At 39.1% G+C, this 23780-nt stretch overlaps 1 protein-coding gene across 4 annotated transcripts in view; it reads left to right on the top strand.

Annotated features, from left to right (window-relative positions):
- Window positions 1–23780, top strand: part of fus (epithelial splicing regulatory protein fusilli) — a 103794-nt gene that overhangs the window by 51523 nt on the left and 28491 nt on the right. For 3 of the 4 annotated variants that reach the window (XM_034970055.2, XM_069499742.1, XM_069499741.1), the window contains exons 4-6: window positions 2900–3084; window positions 4762–4851; window positions 6309–6363. In XM_034970055.2, coding sequence (XP_034825946.1) covers window positions 2900–3084; window positions 4762–4851; window positions 6309–6363 — 330 coding nt within the window. Of the gene's footprint in view, window positions 1–2899; window positions 3085–4761; window positions 4852–6308; window positions 6364–11612; window positions 11868–23780 lie in introns of those variants that run through there. The other variant, XM_069499743.1, reaches the window with a different exon arrangement.

Here is a 23780-nt window from a genome sequence, read left to right as displayed (position 1 = left end):
TTTTACTAAATGACGTCGTCTGCGTTAATTGAGGTTTTTTAAAATCCTGTGGGCACTCTTTCTTCATTTTTCCGGGATAATAAGTAGCCTATGTCCTTCTTCGGGATCAGTGGCGAATTTGCAGTCTTGGCCGCCCAAGGCCCCAGGTCATGTACCTACCAGCCACCCTTTTTTGAGCACCCATGCCATAGCCAGGAATTGATTGGAGGGTTGGGTGGGGGAGACGACGACGACATTAGCTTTTTATCCCAAAGAGTTCCCACGATATTTTTAAAAACCTACATCTATGCGGATGAAGTCGCAGGCATCCACTCGTACAATACAAAAGCGCGAACGAAGCGAGTGCGATTTTTTTTAATTAAAAAAAAAGTAAATTCAAGAACTAGAGTATTATGCGTTTAAAAAAAAGTTAAGTATTAGTTAAAGTTGCTAGTTTGTAATATTTTTCTATAATTAGTATAATATTCTCAAACTAAGACAACTATACCAGGTGGGGTATTATATGAAAGGGCTTCACCTGAAAATTCCAAAATAGATTTTTATACATAACTGGCTGCCCTGGCGAACTTCGTTCCGCCTAACAGGCGATTCAAATTTTTAAAATTTTTCTCTCCGTAACAACCATCCTCGTACCAACTTCAAGGAATATTATAAAAAAAGAATTAGCGAAATGAAATCGGTTCAGCTGTTCTCGAGATTTGCGATCAGCAACACATTTAGTGATTCATTTTTATATTATAGATAGTTTTTCATTTATCGTGCAAAATGTCGTAAAAAATACCCGAGTACGGTACCCTCAGTTATGAGTAAGACTCGCACTTGGCCGGTTTTTGATTCTGGGGTGGTTAACATTGTTTTATTGACATCTCTTTCCCGGAACGCTGCTGTGAATAAATCTAGGTTATTCTTCTCACTTTTTATGCTTGGTTCTAGACTCTTAAACCCTTACTTTTGACAGATATAGCACTCTACAGGTACCTAGTATAGGTACTTAGTACAAAGAACATTTCCAGAAAGTTCTTATCTTACTTGAATCCTTAAAATTCACCAAGTTCACTGAACTGTACAGCAAAGAACCAGTTTTTGGTTGATAGATAGGTACCAAAACCAGTCTGAAATACTGACAGTGAATTAATTATTATAATTTGGGTGTTTTTAAAACATCTTGAACTATCACCCTGTCGCGTGGGGACAATTTTTATGGAAATTAAGAGATAGTCGTGATTTGTTAAGCTTAAAACCCAACCATCATCATTATGATCAACCCATCGCCGGCTCACTACAGAGCACGGGTCTCGTCTCGGAGTGAGAAGGGTTTTGGCCATAGTCTACTACCCTGGCCAAGTGCGAATTGGCAGACTTCACACAACTTTGAGAACATCATGGAGAACTCTCAGGCATGCAGGTTTCCTCACGATGTTTTCCTTCACCGTTAAAGCAAGCGATATTTTAATTACTTAAAAACGCACATAACTCGAAATGTTAGAGGTACGTGCCCAGGATCGAACCCCCGACCTCCGATTGGAAGGCGGACGTCCTAACCACTAGGCTAGCACAGCATAGGAACCCAACATAGGTACCTATGTGATCTTAAAATAAGTATTGAAATGACCACATCAAGTCAAGACATCAATAGTCAAGTATTATTTTTAGGGTTCCGTACCTCAAAAGGAAAAAGGCAACCCTTATATGATCACTTTGTTGTCTTGTCTGTAGTGTCAGTCAAGAAAAGGGAATCAAAACCTATAGGTAGGGTACTACCGACCTAGAATCATGTGGCAGCTAGCAATGTCTTATTAAGGCAAGGGAAAAAAATACGAAAACTGTGAATTTGTGGTTACATCATTAAAAAAAAATGTGTTCACGAACAAATATGCTTACTATAATACCACACGTACTAGGAAATAGGTGGATCGGAATTCGGATGGACAGACGCGTGCGCGATGGGTTTTTTTTTTTTTTTTAATTTATTTATCACCGACAACTTCCATACATAAAAGACCGCACATTTAAATACATACAATAAACAGTATGGTCGTCAATTACAGGTGAAACTTTGCTTATAAACTAACATGCACTAACTTACAGACTAACAGATTAAAGTATAGATTAACTTAATAACAGACAGACTTAATAACGTACAGAGTAACTTGACAGATTAACAGTAGGTAAAAATAAAATAGTTAAATATGTAAAGGAATTTAAATTTAAAGAAAAATATAGATATACCTACTAAACAAAATATAACTAACAAAATATCCACGATTAATGGTCTCCAATTTGATCACAAATAATTTTTTTAAAAAAATGGGTTAGGTGAGGAGGGATCAAAAAGTGTTATTTCTTGTACGGAGCCTTTTGTGTGCGAGTCCAACTCGCACTTGGTCGGTTTTTCTATAAGTCTGTGCCCTCTACCTGTGCCTCTACTTTACAATTTATTTCGACTATTAATATTTCATTATTTACCTTTTTCATATTTTTAATCTAACGTTTAGCCTGCTTCCATTATTTTCCGGGCTATTTTATTGATAAACTAGCTTATGCTCGCGACTTCGTCCGCATGGACTACACAAATTTCAAACCCCTATTTCACTCCCTTAGGGGTTGAATATTCAAAAATCCTTTCTTAGCAGATGCCTACGTCATAATAGCTCTCTGCACGCCAAATTTCTGCCCGATCCGTCCAGTCAGTCAGTCACCTTTTCCTTTTATATAAGTATTTAGATAATACGTCATTTTATAAATTCGTCTTGATAGAGCGAATGTCATTGGGTACATAAAAAGTGCGGGCTGAAAAAGATACAGGGCAAATCACAGTCGGCGTTTTTTTAAACTCTTTAAATTAGATACTTTCTAATTGTTAAGTTTTAACTTTTAACTTATTTTCGTCTTCTTCCAGACAATGCCTCCACCCAGAAGCGTGCAGCAAAGACCTGAGCCTGCCCACATACTACGCGCGCTTCCACGACTTGCGCAAGGAGTACGTGCGCGCGTACACGTTGCGCGCCGTGACGCCGCGCGCCACGTCCGCGCCGCCGCCGCCCCCACCCGACCATCCTACGTGTTTACTAGACATGCTTAACTGTATCCTTTCATAATTTTACACGCAGCAGCATTTACAAGTCCCAACCCTCTCTAAAAGTCCATTTTTAACTTTGCGACCATTCTTACTTGAATTCTAACGTTGTCAAGATGTGCCGTTATTACGGGTTTTCACAGTTTCCTGAAACGAAAATCAGTGTAACGTTTCGCTAAACATTTGCGCCTGTTGTGAAAGCTTGATAAAATAATAATTAGGTAATTTAGTATTTCAAATTTAACTATACAAGAGTTTTAGATCCATTTTACTCCTACAATGTTGTACCTACTTATTATGAAATATTAGAATTTAGAACTCTCGAAAACTTGGGTGGTTTCCGAGAGTTCCGATAGAATAATTTGCAACGTCATAAAAGAGGTACCGATGATCCTTTTGTACGACATTTTTTTTTAAACATTTAGGACATAATATATGTATTTCGATTTAATATACAATTTTTCCGCTGACAGAAGCGTCACTCACGCTGTGACGTCAGATGTGATACATAATATGACGTGCGTGCAGATATTTTTGACGAGTTGTGTTTTTAATGCGTCCGGGGGCCTGCCGCCATTGCTTGACAGCTAGTTCTTAAAATGGACAAGGTATAAGTGCGACGATCGCAATAACCTCTTATTGGGGCTAATTCCTTTGTACACAATCTCTAAACTAAACTAAAATGGCACGTCTAAATCTATTGCTATCCCTTTCATAATGTTGCTAGCGGAAAAGGATAGCACTAGATTTAGACCTGTTAATTTAGTTTAGTTTAGAGATTGTGTACAAGAGAATCGGCCCCATTGACGGCTGGACTTAAATGCTGTTAATATGCTATAATTAATTCAGTCAATCATAACAATTGAGATTGTAGTAATGATTAATTTAGCTTTTTCACAATCGACCAGCAGTCTGAAATATGAGAAGCGGCATAAAACAAAGGTTTTTTTATCTCCATCTCTCAATGGTGTAACTTAAAACTTAAACCAATAGCCTTGCGTAGCGGATACCAAAACGATACCAGTATCCGAATTTTGATATTGGATCAAATATTATAGAGATATTCCAACATCATAGGGATTTCCCTATAATCTGATACGTTGATTGTCATTTTATCTGATATACACTGAGATCAGAAAAATAAGACGTAGTTTCTGCGTAAAAACTGCCTTCTAAAGAAACCGGAACCGATAATAATAAACAATCCCATCAACGCCATGATGACATCATAATAGCACATTGATAGTCAATCGAAAAGTAGCATCGGGCACGGGCGATTCTCTCCGAATGAGAACGGTTTTGGCCATAGTCTACCACGCAGGCCAAGTGCGGATTGGCAGACTTCACACACCTTTGAGAACATTATGGAGAACTCTCAGGCATGCAGGTTTCCTCACGATGTTTTCCTTCACCGTTAAAGCAAGTGATATTTTAATTAGGTAGGTACTTAAAAACGCACATAACTCCGAAAAGTTAGAGATGCGTGCCCGGGATCGAACCCCTGACCTCCCTAATAGGAGGCGGATGTCTTAGTTTTTACCACTAGGCTATCAACTCTTTTTGCGAAGAACTCTCATGCATGGATAATCAGAGGTTAAATAAAGCTTTTAAGCTGCTTAATAAAGTTGAATAAGATGCGACATTGCTTCATCTTTGTAAACAATAATGAACCTTATCGTGTACAGATTTAGGTATAACTCCGTATGCCGGAGAGAATTTCTATGCAGCAGAAGTCAAAGACATGGCGAGCATAATACAAAGGATAATTGCAGATGGTAAGTTCCTTGAGATTTTTTATTGATTTACTTACATGAATTATTTTATCTAGTCGACCAGAAACCCAGGTGAATAAGGTCGTATCGTAGTATGTGACTAGGGTTAGCACTTACCATTGTCATTGATCCCAAGTCCTAACCTAAAGAGGTAATTAATTGGTTGTACAGCTTGCATGTATAACATGAAAAAGGCAACGAAGGGTGGTCGTAGTGCACCAGACACCCAGGTGGTGAGGGTGAAATTGCTTACGGTGGCGTGCGGTGCGGTTGTAGAAAAACGAGGGTGGAATAAGGAGGGAGGTTCAAACTCTTTAGAACTCTTCCCGTTATAAAGGCGGCAGAACACGCAACGAGCTGGTTAGTTTGATATTGTCCATGTCCACACATCCCGCTTTTAAATCCGATTGAATGGGAGGAGTTCTTTCTGGGGTGCTCAGGCCCAAAGGTGAGAGCAATACTCCATATTTGACCTACGACTTTTTTTACATAAAACATCTTAGATTTTGGATACCTACTTGATCCAACGAAACGGATCGACTTGATTTTTTGCATGGTTATTGTTAAAGACTTTTTATCCCGGAAAATCAAAGAATTCCCTGAGAATTTTTAGAAAACTAAATCCACGTGAATTTTTTTCCGTATTTACGAAGTTTTGCCTACAGCTGTTACATAATTCGATGTCGACTTTCGTTTCGAATGTACTTAGCCGAGAGGTCGTCAAAGATAGGTCGTTGTTTAAGAGATGTGTTTACGACATACTCTCATACAGTTACACACGTAGGTACACGGCGTAGGTTTACTTATGTAAAGCAAACACTCGAGAGTGGCCTAAGTACTGTCTTCAAAAGGTATTGACTGAGCAAGTGGGCATCCGTGTGCCGTTTCCGCCACACCTGGCCTGAGCTTAATGGATTCTTAAAACTCTCCTTAATTGGTGTCATTAATTACTCTTGGTTTTTTTAACTCTTCCATGATATGTGTTTCCTACCAATTACAACCCGGGTATCTTTAAAACAAGAGTGAATAGGCATATTCTAGGTAAATGCGTCCCATCTAAGGCCACATCATCACTTTACATCAGGTGTGATTGTGGTCAAGCGTTTGCCTAAAATGAATTTAAAAAATAAATCTTGTTGCGCTATGTTGAATTTGTGCATCTTATTCCTCGTTGCAGAGGGTCGTGACTCCATTGTTAGGATTCCGTACCCATACGGTGTCCTATTACTAAGCCTCCGCTATCCGTCAGTCTGTCTGTCTACGGGCTGTATCTCATGAACCGTAATAGTTAGAGAGTTGAAATTTTTATAGCATGTGTATTTTGTGTATTGTAGCATACACAAAAAAATATCAGAAAATAGTTTTTACAGATTACATCCCCATAAACCGTGGATAATGAATTGAGGTCAAATAAAATTGTTCATAATAATTATGCCATTCTAACTTTTTTTTGTTTTCAGGTTTTAGATTAGAACTACCGGAAACGATCGATCTCGTGTTAGAAACTGGAATTTGGTGAGTTATACAAAATTAAGAAAACTTCGTAATTGCACCAAATATTTTACAGGAGGAACAGTCTGATCATTAATTGCTCATAAGCGCCTGACCTTATAAGTTAGCAATTGCTGTAACCGGAACATTGACAAACAAAACAAGTACGTAATCCAAAAAGTTTCGAAAACCCGACTGCGGTTAGCACTCAGGCCTGGTGTACATTAATTGAAATAATTAAATATATTTTTTTGCACTAAAAAATTATAGTCAGTGTTAGTGTCACTCGGGATGATAATATAAGGATTCTAACGATACCCCATACTTTACATTGTAATCCGTATCCGTACCCGGTATGTACCCGTTATCTACATTTTTTTTTTGTCTACACTATATAATATATAATAATATTATAAAGAGGAAAACTTTGTTTGTTTGTTTGTTTGTTTGTTTGTTTGTACTGAATAGGCTCAAAAACTACTGGACCGATTTTAAAAATTCTTTCACCATTCGAAAGCTACATTATCCACGAGTAACATAGGCTATATTTTATTTTGGAAAAAAATAGGGTTCCGTAAGATATTTGGGTTTTTCGGACACAAGGTGTAAAAAATCAACCAGAAAAGTTACTTATTTTGCGTACGCTGCCTAAACTATAAAAGATAGAACCATAAAATGTTCTAATTAATTGTAGATCTTATAAATATCTACAAAAAAGTCCGCGACACACTATACCCATCTATGTCGAGTGAGGCACAGCAACCATTTTTTTTATTTAAAAATCTTGAATTTTTTTTGGACTACATTTAAACGCGTTTATTTTACTCATGCTATTAATCCTTATCAAAATAAATGATTTCATCACTAAGAACAGTTTATGGAGATAATATTTGGTCTTTGAATGATTAAAATTGGACGTTTGGTTTTGAAGTTATGGCGAAATTAAAATATTACTATTTCTGCTGCACGGCCCGTTGTATTATATAAAGAGGTAATGTCGTTAAGTTTGTTTGTAGGGGGTAATCTTTAGAACTACTGAACCGATTTTAAAAATTCTTTCACCAGTAGAAAGCTACATTATTCCTGAGTGACATAGGCTATACGGGATCTTTAAAAACCTAAATCTACGCGGGCGAAGCCGCGGGGATCAGCTAGTAATAGATATAGCGAGCAAATGAGCAGGCGGGTCACCTGATGTTAAGTGATTACCGCCGCCCATGAACATTTGCAGCACCAGAGGAACCGCCGCGCCGATGCGTTGCCGGCCTTTTAGGAATTTGTTGGTCCGCCCCTTGAATAACCCCATGTTATAATCTAGTGGGAACACCGCCGATGGGAGTTGGATGGAAATATGTCGTTAAACCACGAAATAAGCTTAAAATTATTAGATGCCCCTGTACGCTCTTTCGGTTGGGTGAGGCGAGGGTCGTACACAAAGAAACAATGACCGGTAGACTTGTATTTTTATTGCACACACACAGTTTTGTCTTATTATAAGTAATTACTGTAGATCGTAACATAAGTGATCTTCCTTATTATTATTGCATCTTGACAGGCCGTGACATAGAGTCCCTTTTCGCTGGGTACCCCAGAGCACAACCGCTCTACCGACCACAGCGACAAGAGACGGCATTATTATGCCGCCACCCCCCCAATGGCTTATAATGTATACTAGATAGAAGTCATTGGATGCCCCATACATCAAATGTATTTAGAAGTTGTGCTGGTATAAAGAAACTTACGTTCATACATAGGTATAAATTATAATAAATGAATCCTTTTTAGGCTGTCGTGTAAAAAACTAAAAAGTGTTTTATTTACAAACTTGGACCTACGAAACGAGCAGAGACTATCCTCGATGGATACGAGAGGCTGTATTATCTTCAAACAAAAAAAAAATCCAAATCGGTTCAGGCGTCTTCGAGTAATCGTCGGGGAGCATACATAAAAAATGAAAGATTCCGACAAATTGAGAACCTTTTTTGAAGTCGGTTAAGAACGCAATTATTACAACTACGCGACGTTCGCTGGATTTAACATACTGTTTACTTAATCACTTACAATCGTAGGTAACGAGTGATGAGTACATCCACATAGGCAAATAGGTGACAAAACCAACAAACAACAACCAATTATAAAGTGTACCTACAACATCGATATTTAATTTTTTTTTTTTATAAAAGAATATTAGCCATATTAAATGACTAATATTCCTCTTTCCTCTCCAATTAAGCGTCAGGCTTGTGCTAGGAGTAGGTACGACAATAGTGCAACGGGCGGGATTTGAACCGTCGACCTTTCGGTTTTCAGTCCACTCCTATACCGGTTGAGCTATTGAGGCTCAAATGACAAGATATGACCAAGCGAACAAAATCTTTCACGGTTTTGGAACCAAAAAAATCAGCGCCACCTCTTAGATACTAATGAACGACCCGTTTGAAATCCAGACGTCACTGAGGTTGCATTGGTGTTAAAACACCACTGATTCGGTGCTATTCTGTTTGTTCAATGGCCCTGTCCATACGAAGTAATTATAAGTCAATGTTCATAAGAAATAGTGCAAAAGCACCTATTACTTCAACGTCCCTATAGTGAATGAGGTTGGAACGTATGTGTGAAGAGTCTGTGTTGATCGCCTCCACACTATCGACGTGTGTTGGTTGTTGGAGTGTTGGTGTGTTGGATTGTTGGACGACTGTGTGGAGCCGGCATGACAATGAGGAAGTATCAGGGACAGCTTCAATAAAATTTTCATAGATGTCTCTTGAATATTTCGCATAGGTCGCCACGAAAGAGGAAAAATAATACCTATATCTTTATGATCTATGCTTTAATGTTTAGGTCGTGTCAATCAATGACATAGATGAAGAGTAAGAGCTAGCGAGCGTGCACTGCAATTTTCCTTACGTTTCTTCCCCACAAAATGTGTGAATATAGAATTATAGAAGTAATTAATTAATTTCGCATCCGATTTAAATTTTAAACTTTAAAGCATTTATGATATTAGGTATTATTTTTCGTCTTTAGTGGTGGTAATATATTCAGCGCCATCTATGAAAATTTTCTCGAACGTTGCCTGGAAACCTTCTCATTACTGTTAGCCATCAGTTCCACAGTAGGTCACGTGACAGAGGTGACTGGCAGTAGAGTAGAGGACGCGGGGACGATTGATAACGTGATAACGACTAATGAATGGGGATCGCCGTATTGATCTCTGCACTTATGCAGTATCTGTTACACGTAATAGCAACGCATGATAGTCTAGATAATAAGCTTATGGCGGCCCAATACGTACGTACAGTACACGGCCGAAAGTGATGTAATGATATTTCGGCTTTTTAGAGCGTTGTCTCTGTCACTCATACTTATATGACGTTTTGTCGGTCTCAACGACAGAGACTGTGCTCTACAAATTTGCTATCTCCTTCTAAATGTCGATGTACATTACTTTCTTGTAACAGCTTTGCTGTAGGTGTGGACATAATTTTAGAATTTAATTTAGGAAAGTACTAGCTGATGCCCGCGACTTCGTACGCGTGGATTTAGGTTTTTAAAAATCCCGTGGGAACTCTTTAATTTCCCGGGATAAAAAGTAGCCTATGTCAATCTCCAGATATTTAACTATACCCATGCAAAAAATCCGTTGCTTCGTTACGACGTGATTGAAGGACAAACCAACAAAAAAACGCACTTTTGCATTTATAATATGATTACTGATTAAGCACAAAAACACTGCGTACTTAGGTCAAATAAATTTACTTGTAAAAAAAATGGTGTACGGAGCAAAGTTATGGAAACGTGCAAGGTTTTCAGACGTCATCAAAAAACAAAACAATGCAACAACGAGGGTTTGGTTTCAAATGTCTTACAAAAAAGTGAAATATCGCTAAAATTATTGCTAGCAAGTGGCAGTTAGCATGTCGAAATTTTTTGTTGACAAAATATCGTTATGTTACCGAAGCCACTATGAACTAAACTATGAAAAAAAATAACTATGCTCGTATCGGTTACTAGGTATACATTATAAAAATAGCCACTTCACTTACTAAAGTTATTCATATTCACCCTTGCACGATCTATCTCATCGTCTAAAATGCCTTGAACACATTGCCCTAATCATTAGGGCAATGTGTTCAAGTACATTAGGGCCTAATGCACTCGGCCAATGCGCTTGACGAAGCAAACGTGTCTTCGCACATTACCCAAACTCCACGCCGATTCCCGAATCAGAGTGGAATGATTCCACTCTGATTCGACTTTGTACTTAAATGGCCATAACTGTACGACGTGCGAATTTGCGAAGACCATACAGCCTACAGGGCCATTCGGCTTATATTTTCTACTATACTAGTTAAACTACTAAACTAGCAGAGCTGCAGATACAGTGTTTTTATACAAACATCAAAGGATTGTAGACCAAGTCCAACCAAGTCTCGGTCATTGAATCCGACAAAGCGTCATATGTATGAGTGACAGAGACAGCGCTCTACAAAGATGTAATGTCATTCTAAAAGCCGATGTTCATCACTTTCGGGCGCGTACTGTACCATTGTGTTCTGGAGCATTTAGTCATTGCGGTGACAAAATAAGTGATAATATAACAAGCTCTATAATTGTTTTCTAAGTTTTAGCAAGTAGGTAACTGTAAATAAATCACAGTAGATTATCATGTATCTGCTAACTATAGAGTAAATGTAAATAAAATGCAATAGCCTAGTGGTTAGAACGACCGCCTTCTAATCGGAGGTCAAGGGTTCGATCTCGCCTCTCACTTTTCGGAGTTATGTGCGTTTTAAAATATTAATAAATATCACTTGCTTTAACGGTGAAGGAAAACATCGTGAGGAAACCTGCATGCCTGAGAGTTCTCCATAATGTTCTGGTAAATTTCATCTGGATATCAGATCTTATTTTTAAACAATTTAAAATAAACTAAATAATTTTAAATACATATCAAAAATGGTCAAGGCATCGGGCGCGAACCCAGAAGATGCAGGTTCGATTCCTGCCGGTCACGCAATTTTTGATATGTATTTAAAATTATTTAGTAATTTCCTTGAAGTGTAGGTAAACACTAAAAAATTATAATTTTTTTAAAATAAAGTTCTATTCTCTAACAATATCCAATATCTCACATAAACCTAGCCGATAAAACGACTTCGAATCGATTTTACGTAACTATAAATAAAGTTTTAGTGCAAGCAAACACTTATATTTATGTACTTCTGCGTTATCAGCAAAGAAATTAACCAACTTGCTTTGTACGAGCCATATCAACTCCTGCGCAGCGCTAGGCTACCGCAAGCGTCATAAATCGCATTCTACGCCCAACAGTCGCGCAGTGCGGACGTCTTTAAAGTAAACTAAAAGATTTTTGATTCAAAAAATTGTTCCCACGACACGTGTACTAAAAAATTCGTCCTAATGTGTTTCTAAGTTGACGTACGCAAGTGTTTGTTCTGTGATATTCTCTTTGGGAACTTCTTGGCGTAGCTTTTTATCGGCTGTCGGCTACTTGAGATAATGAGGTGAGTGTTGATAGCTTTAGATAATTACTACGCCTGTACACTGATATAGGAATTTGAAATGCCTAATGATTTTAAGTATAAGTAGTATATAGAAAACATATTGTTCCAAGGGGCACACATAAAATATATCAATTTTTGATGGGTTACATTATTTATAAGTGGGTTGTTTCCTTACGATCTCATTTATAGGAATTATGACAGAAGCAGATCCAGCAGATCTCATGGTTTTTGAGCTGGTACTCTTAGGTCCAGGATAGCTTAATGGTTAAGATGTCCGCCTTGTATTAGGACTTCTAACTTTTCTGAGCTATGTGCGTTGTAAGTCTTTCAATTAAATAAGTACCTACCTATACTACACTAGTTTTAACGGTGAAGGAAAACATCGTGAGGAAACCATCATGCCTAAGAGTTCCCATAATGCTCTCAAAGGTGTGTGAAGTCTGCCAATACGCACTTGGCCAGCGTGGTGGACTCTGGCCTAAACTCTTTTCATTCTGAGAGGACATTCGTGCTCAATTGTGGGCCGGTAATGCGTTGATCATGATGATGATGACAGACAGAGATATTTGTTTCTAGATGGTCTCTAGAATGTTACAAAATTTCATTGAGTTTGATTAGTTAATATCCAAATGAGGGGACTGGATGGGACTAAACTACGTTTTTATAGAAAGCCCCGGGCAACGCGATTCCCACTCATCTTAAGCTCATGCAGGTACCATGTAAAGATACCTGAAAAGCTCTGTGGCTCAATGAAGTTAAAGATGGTCCAGATGGAGGAGCTTTTTCTATACTCCGCGACAGGTTGAGATGCCAATCGGGGTATGAGGCGGGGGGACACCCCGCACACCCACTTGTCACCCGTGCTCGCCCGCTTCCGTTAGCGCGGGGGCTGTGCGGGAGTGGGGGGCGTTTCCTCCTCGATTGCCATCTCGACCTGTCGCGTACTATAATTTGTACCAGCTAAATGTGTGCCTTGGTTCAAAGTTGATAACTCTTCTAATTTAGTAGGTACCTACCTACTTGGGTTCTTGTTTTATACACTTCGCGCTTGTCTGCAGGCATGAAGTACTGGGTTTGATATCTGGTTGAATCTTGATCCAGTTGTGGTCCAAACTCTCAGCTCAAGTGTGACTACACCTTCAAACCGATAAAGGCTTAAGATCTGATCTACGTCAATATAACAATCAGTTGAAGAAGAATACTGGTAAGTGTTTCTATGATAGAGGAACTAGGAAATCTGCTGTTAACGCGACAGGTCGAGATGGCAATCAGGGAGGGAACGCCCCGCATAACCCGGTGTGGGCGAGAGCGGGTGACGTGCGGGTGTACGGGGCGTGCGCCCACCTCGTACCCCGATTGTCATCTCGACCTGTCGCGAACTATACCTACTCATTGGAGTTGACAGGATTCGAAGCCAGGGGCTCGATTTCGTGTAAAATGATTGCTACAGTGTGATGATCGCAATCACCTCTGATTGGCTGACATGCGCTCACTATTGGCTACAATGATCATTAGAGTCTCAATAGCTCAACGGTTGAAGAGCGGACTGAATTCCGGAAGGTCGTCGGTTCAAATCCCACCCGTTGCACCATTGTCGTACCTGCTCCTAGCACAAGCTTTATGCTTAGTTGGAGGGGAAAGGGGAATATTAAAAATATTAAATATTATAGGTATTAATGCATTGTTGCAACAAGAATACCTACCATAAATTAAGCCAATCACAACAATTGCGATCGTAGGTAATAATGATTGATGCAGGTTTTCCGGAATCGATCTACAGGCACATGAGTAGGAAGGTATATAATGCAGGTCCACGCATCAGGTTTAGTTAGGTAGATAGTTATATAGGGAGGAGTCCTGGGGTGAGGGCTCCAGCCGTTCACTGTATCATCTCGTAAAATAAAATTAAAAGGTGACTGACTGACTGACTGACTGATCGATCTATCAACGGACAGCTCAAACTACTGGATGGATCGGGCTGAAATTTGGCATGCAGATAGCTATAATGACGTACACATCCGTTAAGAAAGTATTTTTGAAAATTCAACCCCTAAGGGGGTAAAATAGGGGGTTGAAATTTGTGTAATCCACGCGGACGAAGTCGCGGGCTAGTCAAGCTAGTTTACACTAATATTATAAAGAGGAAAACTTTGTTTGTTTGTTTGTTTGTTTGTTTGTTTGTTTGTTTGTTTGTTTGTACTGAATAGGCTCAAAAACTACTGGACCGATTTTAAAAATTCTTTCACCATTCGAAAGCTACATTATCCACGAGTAACATAGGCTATATTTTATTTTGGAAAAAAATAGGGTTCCGTAATATTATATAAAGAGGTAATGTCGTTAAGTTTGTTTGTAGGGGGTAATCTTTAGAACTACTGAACCGATTTTAAAAATTCTTTCACCAGTAGAAAGCTACATTATTCCTGAGTGACATAGGCTATACGGGATCTTTAAAAACCTAAATCTACGCGGGCGAAGCCGCGGGGATCAGCTAGTCAAAATATAAAAATGAAAAAGTTAGAACGCTTGAGAAGCGTCGCCGGGCGAGGGAGCTTGTAACCCGAGCCTTGAACAACTCCTAAACTCTTATTACAATACCACGTTTTTGCCTCGTCAAACGAAACGAACGAGCGACCGCGTCGGTTACGGAAAGGACGTTTATACTATCCGACATAGGTTTAGGTTTCTGAAATATTATTTAACTAGCTTATGCTCGCGACTTCGTCCGCGTAGACTACACAAATTTCAAACCCCTATTTCACGCCTTTAGGGCTTGAATTTTTAAAAATCCTTTCTTAGCGGACGCCTACTTCATAACAGCTCAGATAGCTAGCAATAGATAGATAGATAGATCAGATAGATAGCAAACGCTAGCATGCCAAATTTCAGCCCGATCCGTCCAGTAGTTTGAGCTGTGCGTAGATAGATCAGTCAGTCAGTCACCTTTTCCTTTTATATATTTAGATAAGCTTAAATTAAATTAGCTTTTACTCACAACTTCGTTCGTCAGCGTGAAATAATTTTAGTAGATTCAGGTTTTTTAAAATACATACTTCGAGTTTTCGGGACCAAAAGTAGCGTATGCCCATCCCCGGAATGGAATCTATCTCTATGCAAAATTTCGTCAAAATTGATTAAGTGGCTGGTTCGTGAAAAGCCTGCAGACAGACAGACACACTTTCACATTTATAATATTAATAATTATAGTAGATATAGTACATAATATATTCGGGGATAATGTAGTTATCAGTGAAAGAACAAATATCCCCTACATACTAACAAATACTTCTTTATAATATCTATTAGTACACCTAAATATTAATAATTAAAAGTAAACATACAGTATCATGTATAATCAATAATCATCGATCAGTGATCACTTATCACTGATCATAGATTAAATACGATTGAAAGACTTCTCCCACTGATTAAAAACTGACCCGATCGACACTTATATGAAGGTACTCACATCAAATCGATTAGCTCTATTACTCGATATTGAAATATTCATTATCGATGGTAGATTGGCCTTTGGCTCTCGAGTCCTTGCATGGCGATTTTCTATGCATTCGATTATAATTCGCAGGTCGACCCACCATTATTTTATCAATTGGACAAAGCTTCCACGTCAATCGATCCACGTGCGCCGATCGACAACATCGATCGCTGTCGGTCAAATGCTAGCCACGTTGGTAGTTGGTACCATCTTGAAGTCCTAAAACTAGGAGCCAACAGTGTAGTACCATACCACTAGGCCTGAGTACAGTTCCATAAATGGAAACAATTATTGTTCTCACTATTCATTATTTTTACACGACTCAGCTGCCCAAAAAAGGAATGTATGTGAGTTTATTTATATCATCAAAACTTCTAAATGCCTGACAAAACTTGGACGTATGGGGTATCGTTAGAATCCTTAGATGCATCATCCCGAGTGACACTGGCTACAAATTAATAAAATATAATATATTATATGGCGCCATTTTCAAATGTGAAAAAAAATGTTTTAACTATGTAGTTCATTTAGTGCCTTGGCAGTTTTTTAATATAATTTTTAAATAATATCTAGCACAGAGAATGGGTGGTATCTAGGTATCCACTGCTAAGCGATCAGACGATTCATATCCAAAACGATGCTATCTGTAATGTGTTATTGTGATTACACTATATAGGTGTTGACATCACGCTTGTCGTAAAAATCACATTACATTTAAACACAACTTATAATTTTATAGAGCGACTCGTCTTACTGGCGACTTGGTACGCACGGATTTAGGGTTTTATCCCGTGGGTACGCTTTGATTACCGGGGATAAAAAGTATAAGGTATACCGAATTACCGATGGTAAATAAAAATCATGGACAACTAGGCTCGGTATCGACCAAAGTGAAAATGGGCGGAGATTTCAGGGAGAGGAGATTATTGATAGATGTAAAAAAAGATCACGTCATATATCAATAATTTGATTGGTCTATCAACTCTGCTCCGCTCCGTACAGGTCAAAATGATGTCAATTATTTATATATTCTTTGAAAAAAAAAAATTATAACGTCAAGCTATTTATTTGATCGATGGGTATAAAGGTTCGTACGCACCTGAGCGGCGCGGCGCGGCGCTTCAGCGAGCTGCACGTCGCGGCACAGAGCTTCAAAATATCATTTCTATCATTTTGTATGGCGCATATCGCACTAGAGCGGCGCTGCACAGCGCTTCACCGCGCGTTGCCGCGCGGCACGGCAGGAGAGAATATTTTGAAGCGCAGCGAAGCGACGCGCAGTGCAGTGACGCTAGTGCGACATACCCAGCGGCGCGGCGCGGCGCTTCGCGCTCGTACGCGAACGGGTATAAAAGTGACGCGCAAGTGACGCGAGGTGCCGCGTACTGAAGTTGTAGTGCGGTAGGCACCGTCGAGCGGCCTGAGGTGACGCGTTCTGCAGTCGGACTGAAGCGCCGCGCCGCGCCGCTCAGGTGCGTACGAACCTTAAATGCGACGCTTCTACAATCTACTGTAAACAAAAAGACTAAGAGATCACTCTAGTCTCTATACTATAATAATAATATGTTGGTGGTCGGGTACATAATATGTAAAAATGAAAAAATATGGAAAAATGTAAAAGGTAATTTTCTTAATACTTAATTGGTCAGATCATCATCCTTTCAAAAGTCTTTAACTTTACCCATACAAAAAGTCACGTCGATTCGTTGCTCCGTTGCGACGTGATTAAAGGACAAACCAATAAACCAACAAACAAACACACTTTCGTATTTATGATTTGGGTATTGATATTTAGAAAATAATATGTATTTAAGTAGTACAATAATAAATACATGTAAGTGACCCTCCCTTCTCATCCAGATAGCTTTAATTTAAAATGTACTGAATAAATAATTACAATTTTGGTATCAATTTAAAGCCTAGATATCAAGCTTTTAAATGATATATGTTTTTATAAAAAAGTAGAACATTTTTCGAAAAATCCATGTATTTGTGTTGAGGTTGCTCGCGAGTGTAGTTTTATAAATATCCTTTCCCTACGTTAATATTAGGTATATTCTTGCCATGTGTCACTTACTTACGCTCACTACTAATATTAGGTTTGATATCTCGAAAACTTTAACTAAAGCCAAAAAAACTAAAGTCATGTATTATGTTACGTTTAGGACATAATATCTCGGTGGTCTCTTACACTAAACGTGAAGCAACGCTGTGTGTATAGTTTTTTCGCCGAATCGGAAACGTAAGCAAAACGTGCTAAAGGCATTATCGCTATTGAGTAACACGGTGACAAATGAAGACGAAATTCCTAATGAGTAACTATAGACTATGGATTTAGACTTTAGGTAGTATAGGGTATTAACATCGTCACGTTTCATTCGAATTATTTTTAGGGTTCCGTACCTAAAAGGAAAAAGGAGCCCTTATAGGATCACTTTGTTGTCTGTCTGTCTGTCCGTCTGTCCGTCGTATCTGTCAAAAAACCTATCCCTATAGGTTTTTTTTGACAGATACTTCCCGTTGACTTAGAATTATGTAATTTGGTAGAAGAAAGGTCTGAGAGCACGTAAATCCGAAAACCGTGAATTTGTAGTTAGTTATGTTCATCAAAAAAAAATTAAAATGTGTTCATGAACAAATATTTAATTTTTTCAATGTATCATATGAAAGGGCTTTACCTGTACATTCTAAAACAGATTTTTATTTAGTTTTATGCATAATAGTTTTTGACTTATCGTTCAAAATGTCGCAAAAATCTGTCATTGTCTGTCTGTCAAGAAACCTACAGGGTACTTCCCGTTGACCTAGAATCATGAAATTTGGCAGGTAGGTAGGTCTTGTAACAGACATTTGGGGAAAAATCTGAAAACCGTGAATTTGTGGTTACATCACACAAAAAAAATTAAATTGTGATCATAAACTAATAATTAGTATTTTCCATTTTCGAAGTAAGATAACTATATCAAGTGGGGTATCATATGAAAGGGCTTCGCCTGTACATTCTAAAACAGATTTTTATTTATTTTTATGCATCATAGTTTTTGAATTATCGTGCAAAAGGTACAAAAAATACAACTGTAATACGGAACCCTCGTTGGGCGAGCCTGACTCGCACTTGGTCGGTTTTGTTTTGTATGGGAGCTTATGACATATGTCGTAGAAATCGCTGGTATTCTCACGGACGACGGATAGAACTCGGATGACGGAAGTGCAATGCGTAATCGTCGTTACACTTTAGCTTAGTCGTCGTCCCTCGCTGCGCTTCTCAGTTCTCTGTACGCGGTCCCCACTTCTGCAGAACACACATTTTGGTGTACCTATCGCAAACCAGAAGTTTAGGTTAGTTTAGTTATCCGCATGTGTTTAGGTTTTAAAAAAAGACTAGCTGATGCCCGCGACTTCGTCCGCGTGGATTTTGGTTTTAAAATCCTGTAAAAAGTAGCTTATGTCACTCTCCAGGTCTTTAACTATACCCATGAAAAAATCACCTCAATCCGTTGCACCGTTGCAAACCAACAAGCCAACGAACCAACAAACAAACACACTTTCGCAATTATAATAAGGGTACTGATATAGTTTTGACTATTTCCCTTACTAACCAAACAACCGCACATGCGTTTTTGTACCTGTATAATATAACTAATAGCCTTCGATACAAATTACAAGATATGGTCAAGCGAACAAAATTTTTCATGGTTTTGGAACCAAGTCAATCAGCGCCACCTCTTAGATACTAATGAACGACCCGTTTGAAATGCAGACGTCACTGAGGTTGCATTGGTGCTAAAGCACCACTGTGTCGGTGCTATTTTGTTCAATAGCCCTGTCCATACGAAGTAATATATAAGTCAATGCTAATAACTATACCTACTTCGTAAGTGTGCGTGCCCATTGTTCGAATTCGATGTTTTGATTTTGGTATCCGTCATCCAGTCGACATTGTCTAATCGAAGTTCAAACACCGGACAGAAACATTCAAAGGTTTATATAATAGTGAGTTCGTTGGACAAAGCTGTTTTTATGCAGTAGGTACGGTAGGTACAGTCATGAGCAAAGGCGGATTAAATATCGAGAGCGCCCTAGGCAAGCACCTCATAGGCGCCCCTCTAGCCGCCATATTTTTTTTAACTAATTTCAAAAGAACGAGGAATCGTCTCATTGCATAGCTGGTTGTTGGTGATTATACTATTTATGTGAACAAGGGAAGAATATCACATCATGACACTTTGCTATATTAAAGAAGAGGTAGTTTCGGTCACTCCCAAGATAATATTACTTAGATAGGGATAATTAGGTAGGCTAGGTAATGGAACTCGACATGATCGCGCGCGCCCCTTCGTAACCTCGCGCCCCCAGGGCGCGTGCCTAGTTGGCCTTAGGGATAATCTACCTCTGGTCATGAGTGACGAAGATGATATTATATTCAGGTTCAGTCAATAAATATCGCGGTACAAATTACATTCAATGAATGAAATGAAATGAAAAAATGAAATTATGAATGAAAGTTCCTCTTGACCGAATTTCGGCCTATAGACTAGCCAACTGCGTAGGAGATTATAGTAGACAAGTGTGTGCGTAAACACACTGCACTCAGTTTTCTCATTTTCATAGTCTAATGGGTCGGTTATTTGACATGACCGGAGGCTCAAAACCAATATCTAAAAATAATACAAGTATTAAGGCAATACAATTGATACATTCCTCAATGATTAGTGACAAAGTGGCGTGGAAGTAAGGCTGAGCATTGTTACTATAACTTTTTACGATTTGAAAAAGCAGGTGCTGAGTTTCTTGCCAGCTCTTCTCAGTAGGATCAGTATTCCGAACATGAGATAGAGTCACAGACGTATTGTAAGAGACACTAGCTGTAGTCCTACATGAAATAAATAAATTCTCTAAAATCTAAATCTACTCTACCTTTTAAAGATTTTATCTGAATTTTAAAACAGTACCTACCTACTTACATCTAGTTTTTTTTTTTCATCATCCCGATTCCTGAGTGAATTGCTTTCGAAAACTAAACCATAAAGGCTTTTAATTTAGAACTCAGATTAATTATTGTGCTCTTGATCAATGTATGGAATATAATATTTTCCTTCCTAGAGATGATACTGCCAATGTCAAATCGATATCGTATCGTTCAGTATCGCAACTACCTACTGACCCGACCTTTGTCCGCACAAAACAAACGCGATTGCCGCTAAATTTATTGATCTGCAGCTTATTTTGAATATATTATATTATTTTGAATTAGGTTTTTAAAAATCCCGTGGGAACTCTTTCTTCCGGGATGAAAAGTAGCCTATGTCACTATGTTTATCTATACCCATACAAAAATCACGTCAATCCGTTGCACCGTTGCGACGTGATTGAAGGATAAACCAACAAACACACTTTCGCATTTGTAATAAGGGTACTGATATATCAGTAAGTATAGTACGCGACAGGTCGACATGGCAATTGGGGTATGAGGCAGGGGACGCCTCGCAGACCCGCACGTCACCATGCGCTATCCCGCACCGGGTGTGAGGGGCGTCCCCACCCAGATTGCCATCTCGATCTGTCACGTATACAATGTTTTATAGCTATTTCAAACTTATTATCTAAATTAAAAAAATCTAATCTAATTTCGGGCGCCAACGGGACCCATTACTAAGCCTCCGCTGTCCGTCCATCTGTCCGTCCGTCTGTCTGTTAGCGGGCTGGATCTCATGAACCGTAATAGGTAGACTTGAAATTTTTACACTGTATTTCTATTGTCGCTTTAACAACAAATAATATTCAAAATTTCAAAATGCCTGCCATGGAAATAAAAGTAAAAATTTAAGTGTTATTTCTTGTACGATGATACGATACCCTTTGTGTGTGAGTCCGACTCACACTTGACCGCTTTTTTAAAACATCTCAACTGTAAATAAAACCTACTGCACATAACAACAGTTCTAGGTAAAATCGTTTTGAAACAAACGAGATTAAGGACGATTTATGCTAGACCGTACCGGGCCCGAGTCGTGTTACGTTCGAGGCACGTCCGATGTGCTGACGATACACGGATTGCAATTTTATATGAGCACTAGCTTATGCTCCTGACTTCGTCCGCGTGGACTACACAAATTTCAAACCCGTATTTCACTCCATTATGGGTTGAATTTCCAAAAATCCTTTCTTAGCGGATGCCTACGTTATAATAGCTATCTGCATGCCAAATTTCAGCTCGATCCGTCCAGTAGTTTGAGCTTTCCGTTGATAAATCAGTCAGTCAGTCAGTCACCTTTCATCATGATCAACCCATCGCCGGCTCACTACAGAGCACGGGTCTCCTCTCAGAGTGAGAAGGGTTTTGGCCATAGTCTACCACGCTGGCCAAGTGCGGATTGGCAGACTTCACACACCTTTGAGAACATTATGGAGAACTCTCAGGCATGCAGGTTTCCTCACGATGTTTTCCTTCACCGTTAAAGCAAGTGATATTTTAATTAGGTAGGTACTTAAAAACGCACATAACTCCGAAAAGTTAGAGATGCGTGCCCGGGATCGAACCCCTGACCTCCGATTGGAAGGTGGACGTCCTAACCACTAGGCTACCACGGCTTTTTTTACCTACCAGTCACCTTTACCTTTTATATATTTAGAAACGTAACACAGACGAGGCTCGGAAGACTCGGACACGATGTCTGATGTGACCTCATACCTCAGAATACAGAACAAATTCTGTATTCTGAGCCTCATACAAATTTCCATTTGTGTGTCTCGGCCGTGGTCAGACTCGGGACCGGCACGGTCTAGCATGAAACATTCTTTACTCGTTGAACAATCGAAAGTACGTAAGGTAAGTAGGTACGTGGCGTATTGGCATTACGTTTTACGACACATTCAAGTGGACCCAGAGCGTGACCGTGCGGCAGAGAGGGCCTTCGTGGCGCTGATCTGATAAAAGCGGCTTGTTTCAAATTGTTGAAAACTTAAAACATTTCAATCTTCTCTAAATATAAAAACCGGCCAAGTGCGAGTCAGGCTCGCGCAATGAGGGTTCCGTACTACAGTCGTATTTTTTCGACATTTTGCACGATAATTCAAAAACTATGATGCATAAAAATAAATAAAATCTGTTTTAGAATGTACAGGTGAAGACCTTTCATATGATACCCCACTTGATATAGTAACTCACTTCGAAAGTTGAAAATACTAATTATTAGTTCATGACCACAATTTAATTTTTTTTGTGTGATCTAGCCCTAAATTCACGGTTTTCTGATTTTTCCCCAAATGTCAGCTATAAGATCTACCTACCTGCCAAATTTCATGATTCTAGGTCAACGGGAAGTACCCTGTAGGTTCCTTGACAGACAGACAGACAGACAACAAAGTGATCCTATAAGAGTTCCGTTGTTCCTTTTGAGGTACGGAACCCTAAAAATGAATCGCTGAATGTGTTGCTGATCGCAAATCTCGAGCACCGATTTTTCATCATATTCCTTGAAGTACGGGGATGGTTCTTACGGAGAGAAAAATTTTAAAAATTTCCTGAAGAAGAATCTACTGTAAGGAGGTACGAAGTTCGGCGGGGCAGCTAGTAATATTATAAACTAGATGATGCCTGCGACTTCGTCCGCTTAGATTTAGGTTTTTTTTAAATCCTGTGGGAACTCTTCAATTTTCCGGGATAAAATAGCCTATGTCCTTCCCCGGGATGCAAGCTATCTCTATACCAAATTTCGTCAAAATCGGTTGAACAGTTGAGCCGTGAAAAGCTAGCAGACAGACAGACAGACAGACACACTTTCGCATTTATAATATTAGTATGGATGTGAAAGTGTGGATGTTTGGATGTTTGTTACTCAATCACGCAAAAGCGGCTGAACGGATTTGGATGAAATTTGGAATGGAGATAGATTATACCCTGGATTAACACAAAGGCTACTTTTTATTCCGGAATATCAAAAAGTTCCCGCGGAATTTTGAAAAACGTAAATCCACGCGGACGAAGTCGCGGGCATCAGCTAGTTGTAAATAAAACCTACTGCAAATAACAGTTCTATAGTCTGCGACAGGTCGAAATAGCAATCGGAGTATGAGGCTGGGGGGGGCACGCCCCGCACTTCCGCGCTCACCCGCACGCCGGCCTTCGCGGACCTCTGATAAATTTTCATAGCTACGACTACGACTAATGACCGACCGAACTTTCAGGCCAAAATTTACAAAAAAACCGACTTACAAAACCACTACAAAGTTAAAAATAACTATTGATTATCTACACGTGTATGTATGTTGAAGTCGGCGAGCTTTACGCTTTGATTTCTAGTTTCTTTTTAGGGTTCCGTACCTCAAAAGGAAAAACGGAACCCTTATAGGATCACTTTGTTGTCTGTCTGTCTGTCTGTCTGTCTGTCAAGAAACCTACAGGGTACTACCCGTTG

The sequence above is a fragment of the Maniola hyperantus genome, chromosome 7 (assembly GCF_902806685.2).
Source record: "Maniola hyperantus chromosome 7, iAphHyp1.2, whole genome shotgun sequence".
NCBI lineage: Eukaryota > Metazoa > Arthropoda > Insecta > Lepidoptera > Nymphalidae > Maniola > Maniola hyperantus.
The sequence above is the reverse complement of the archived record's forward strand: the minus strand, read 5'-3'. Positions and strand labels throughout refer to the sequence as shown.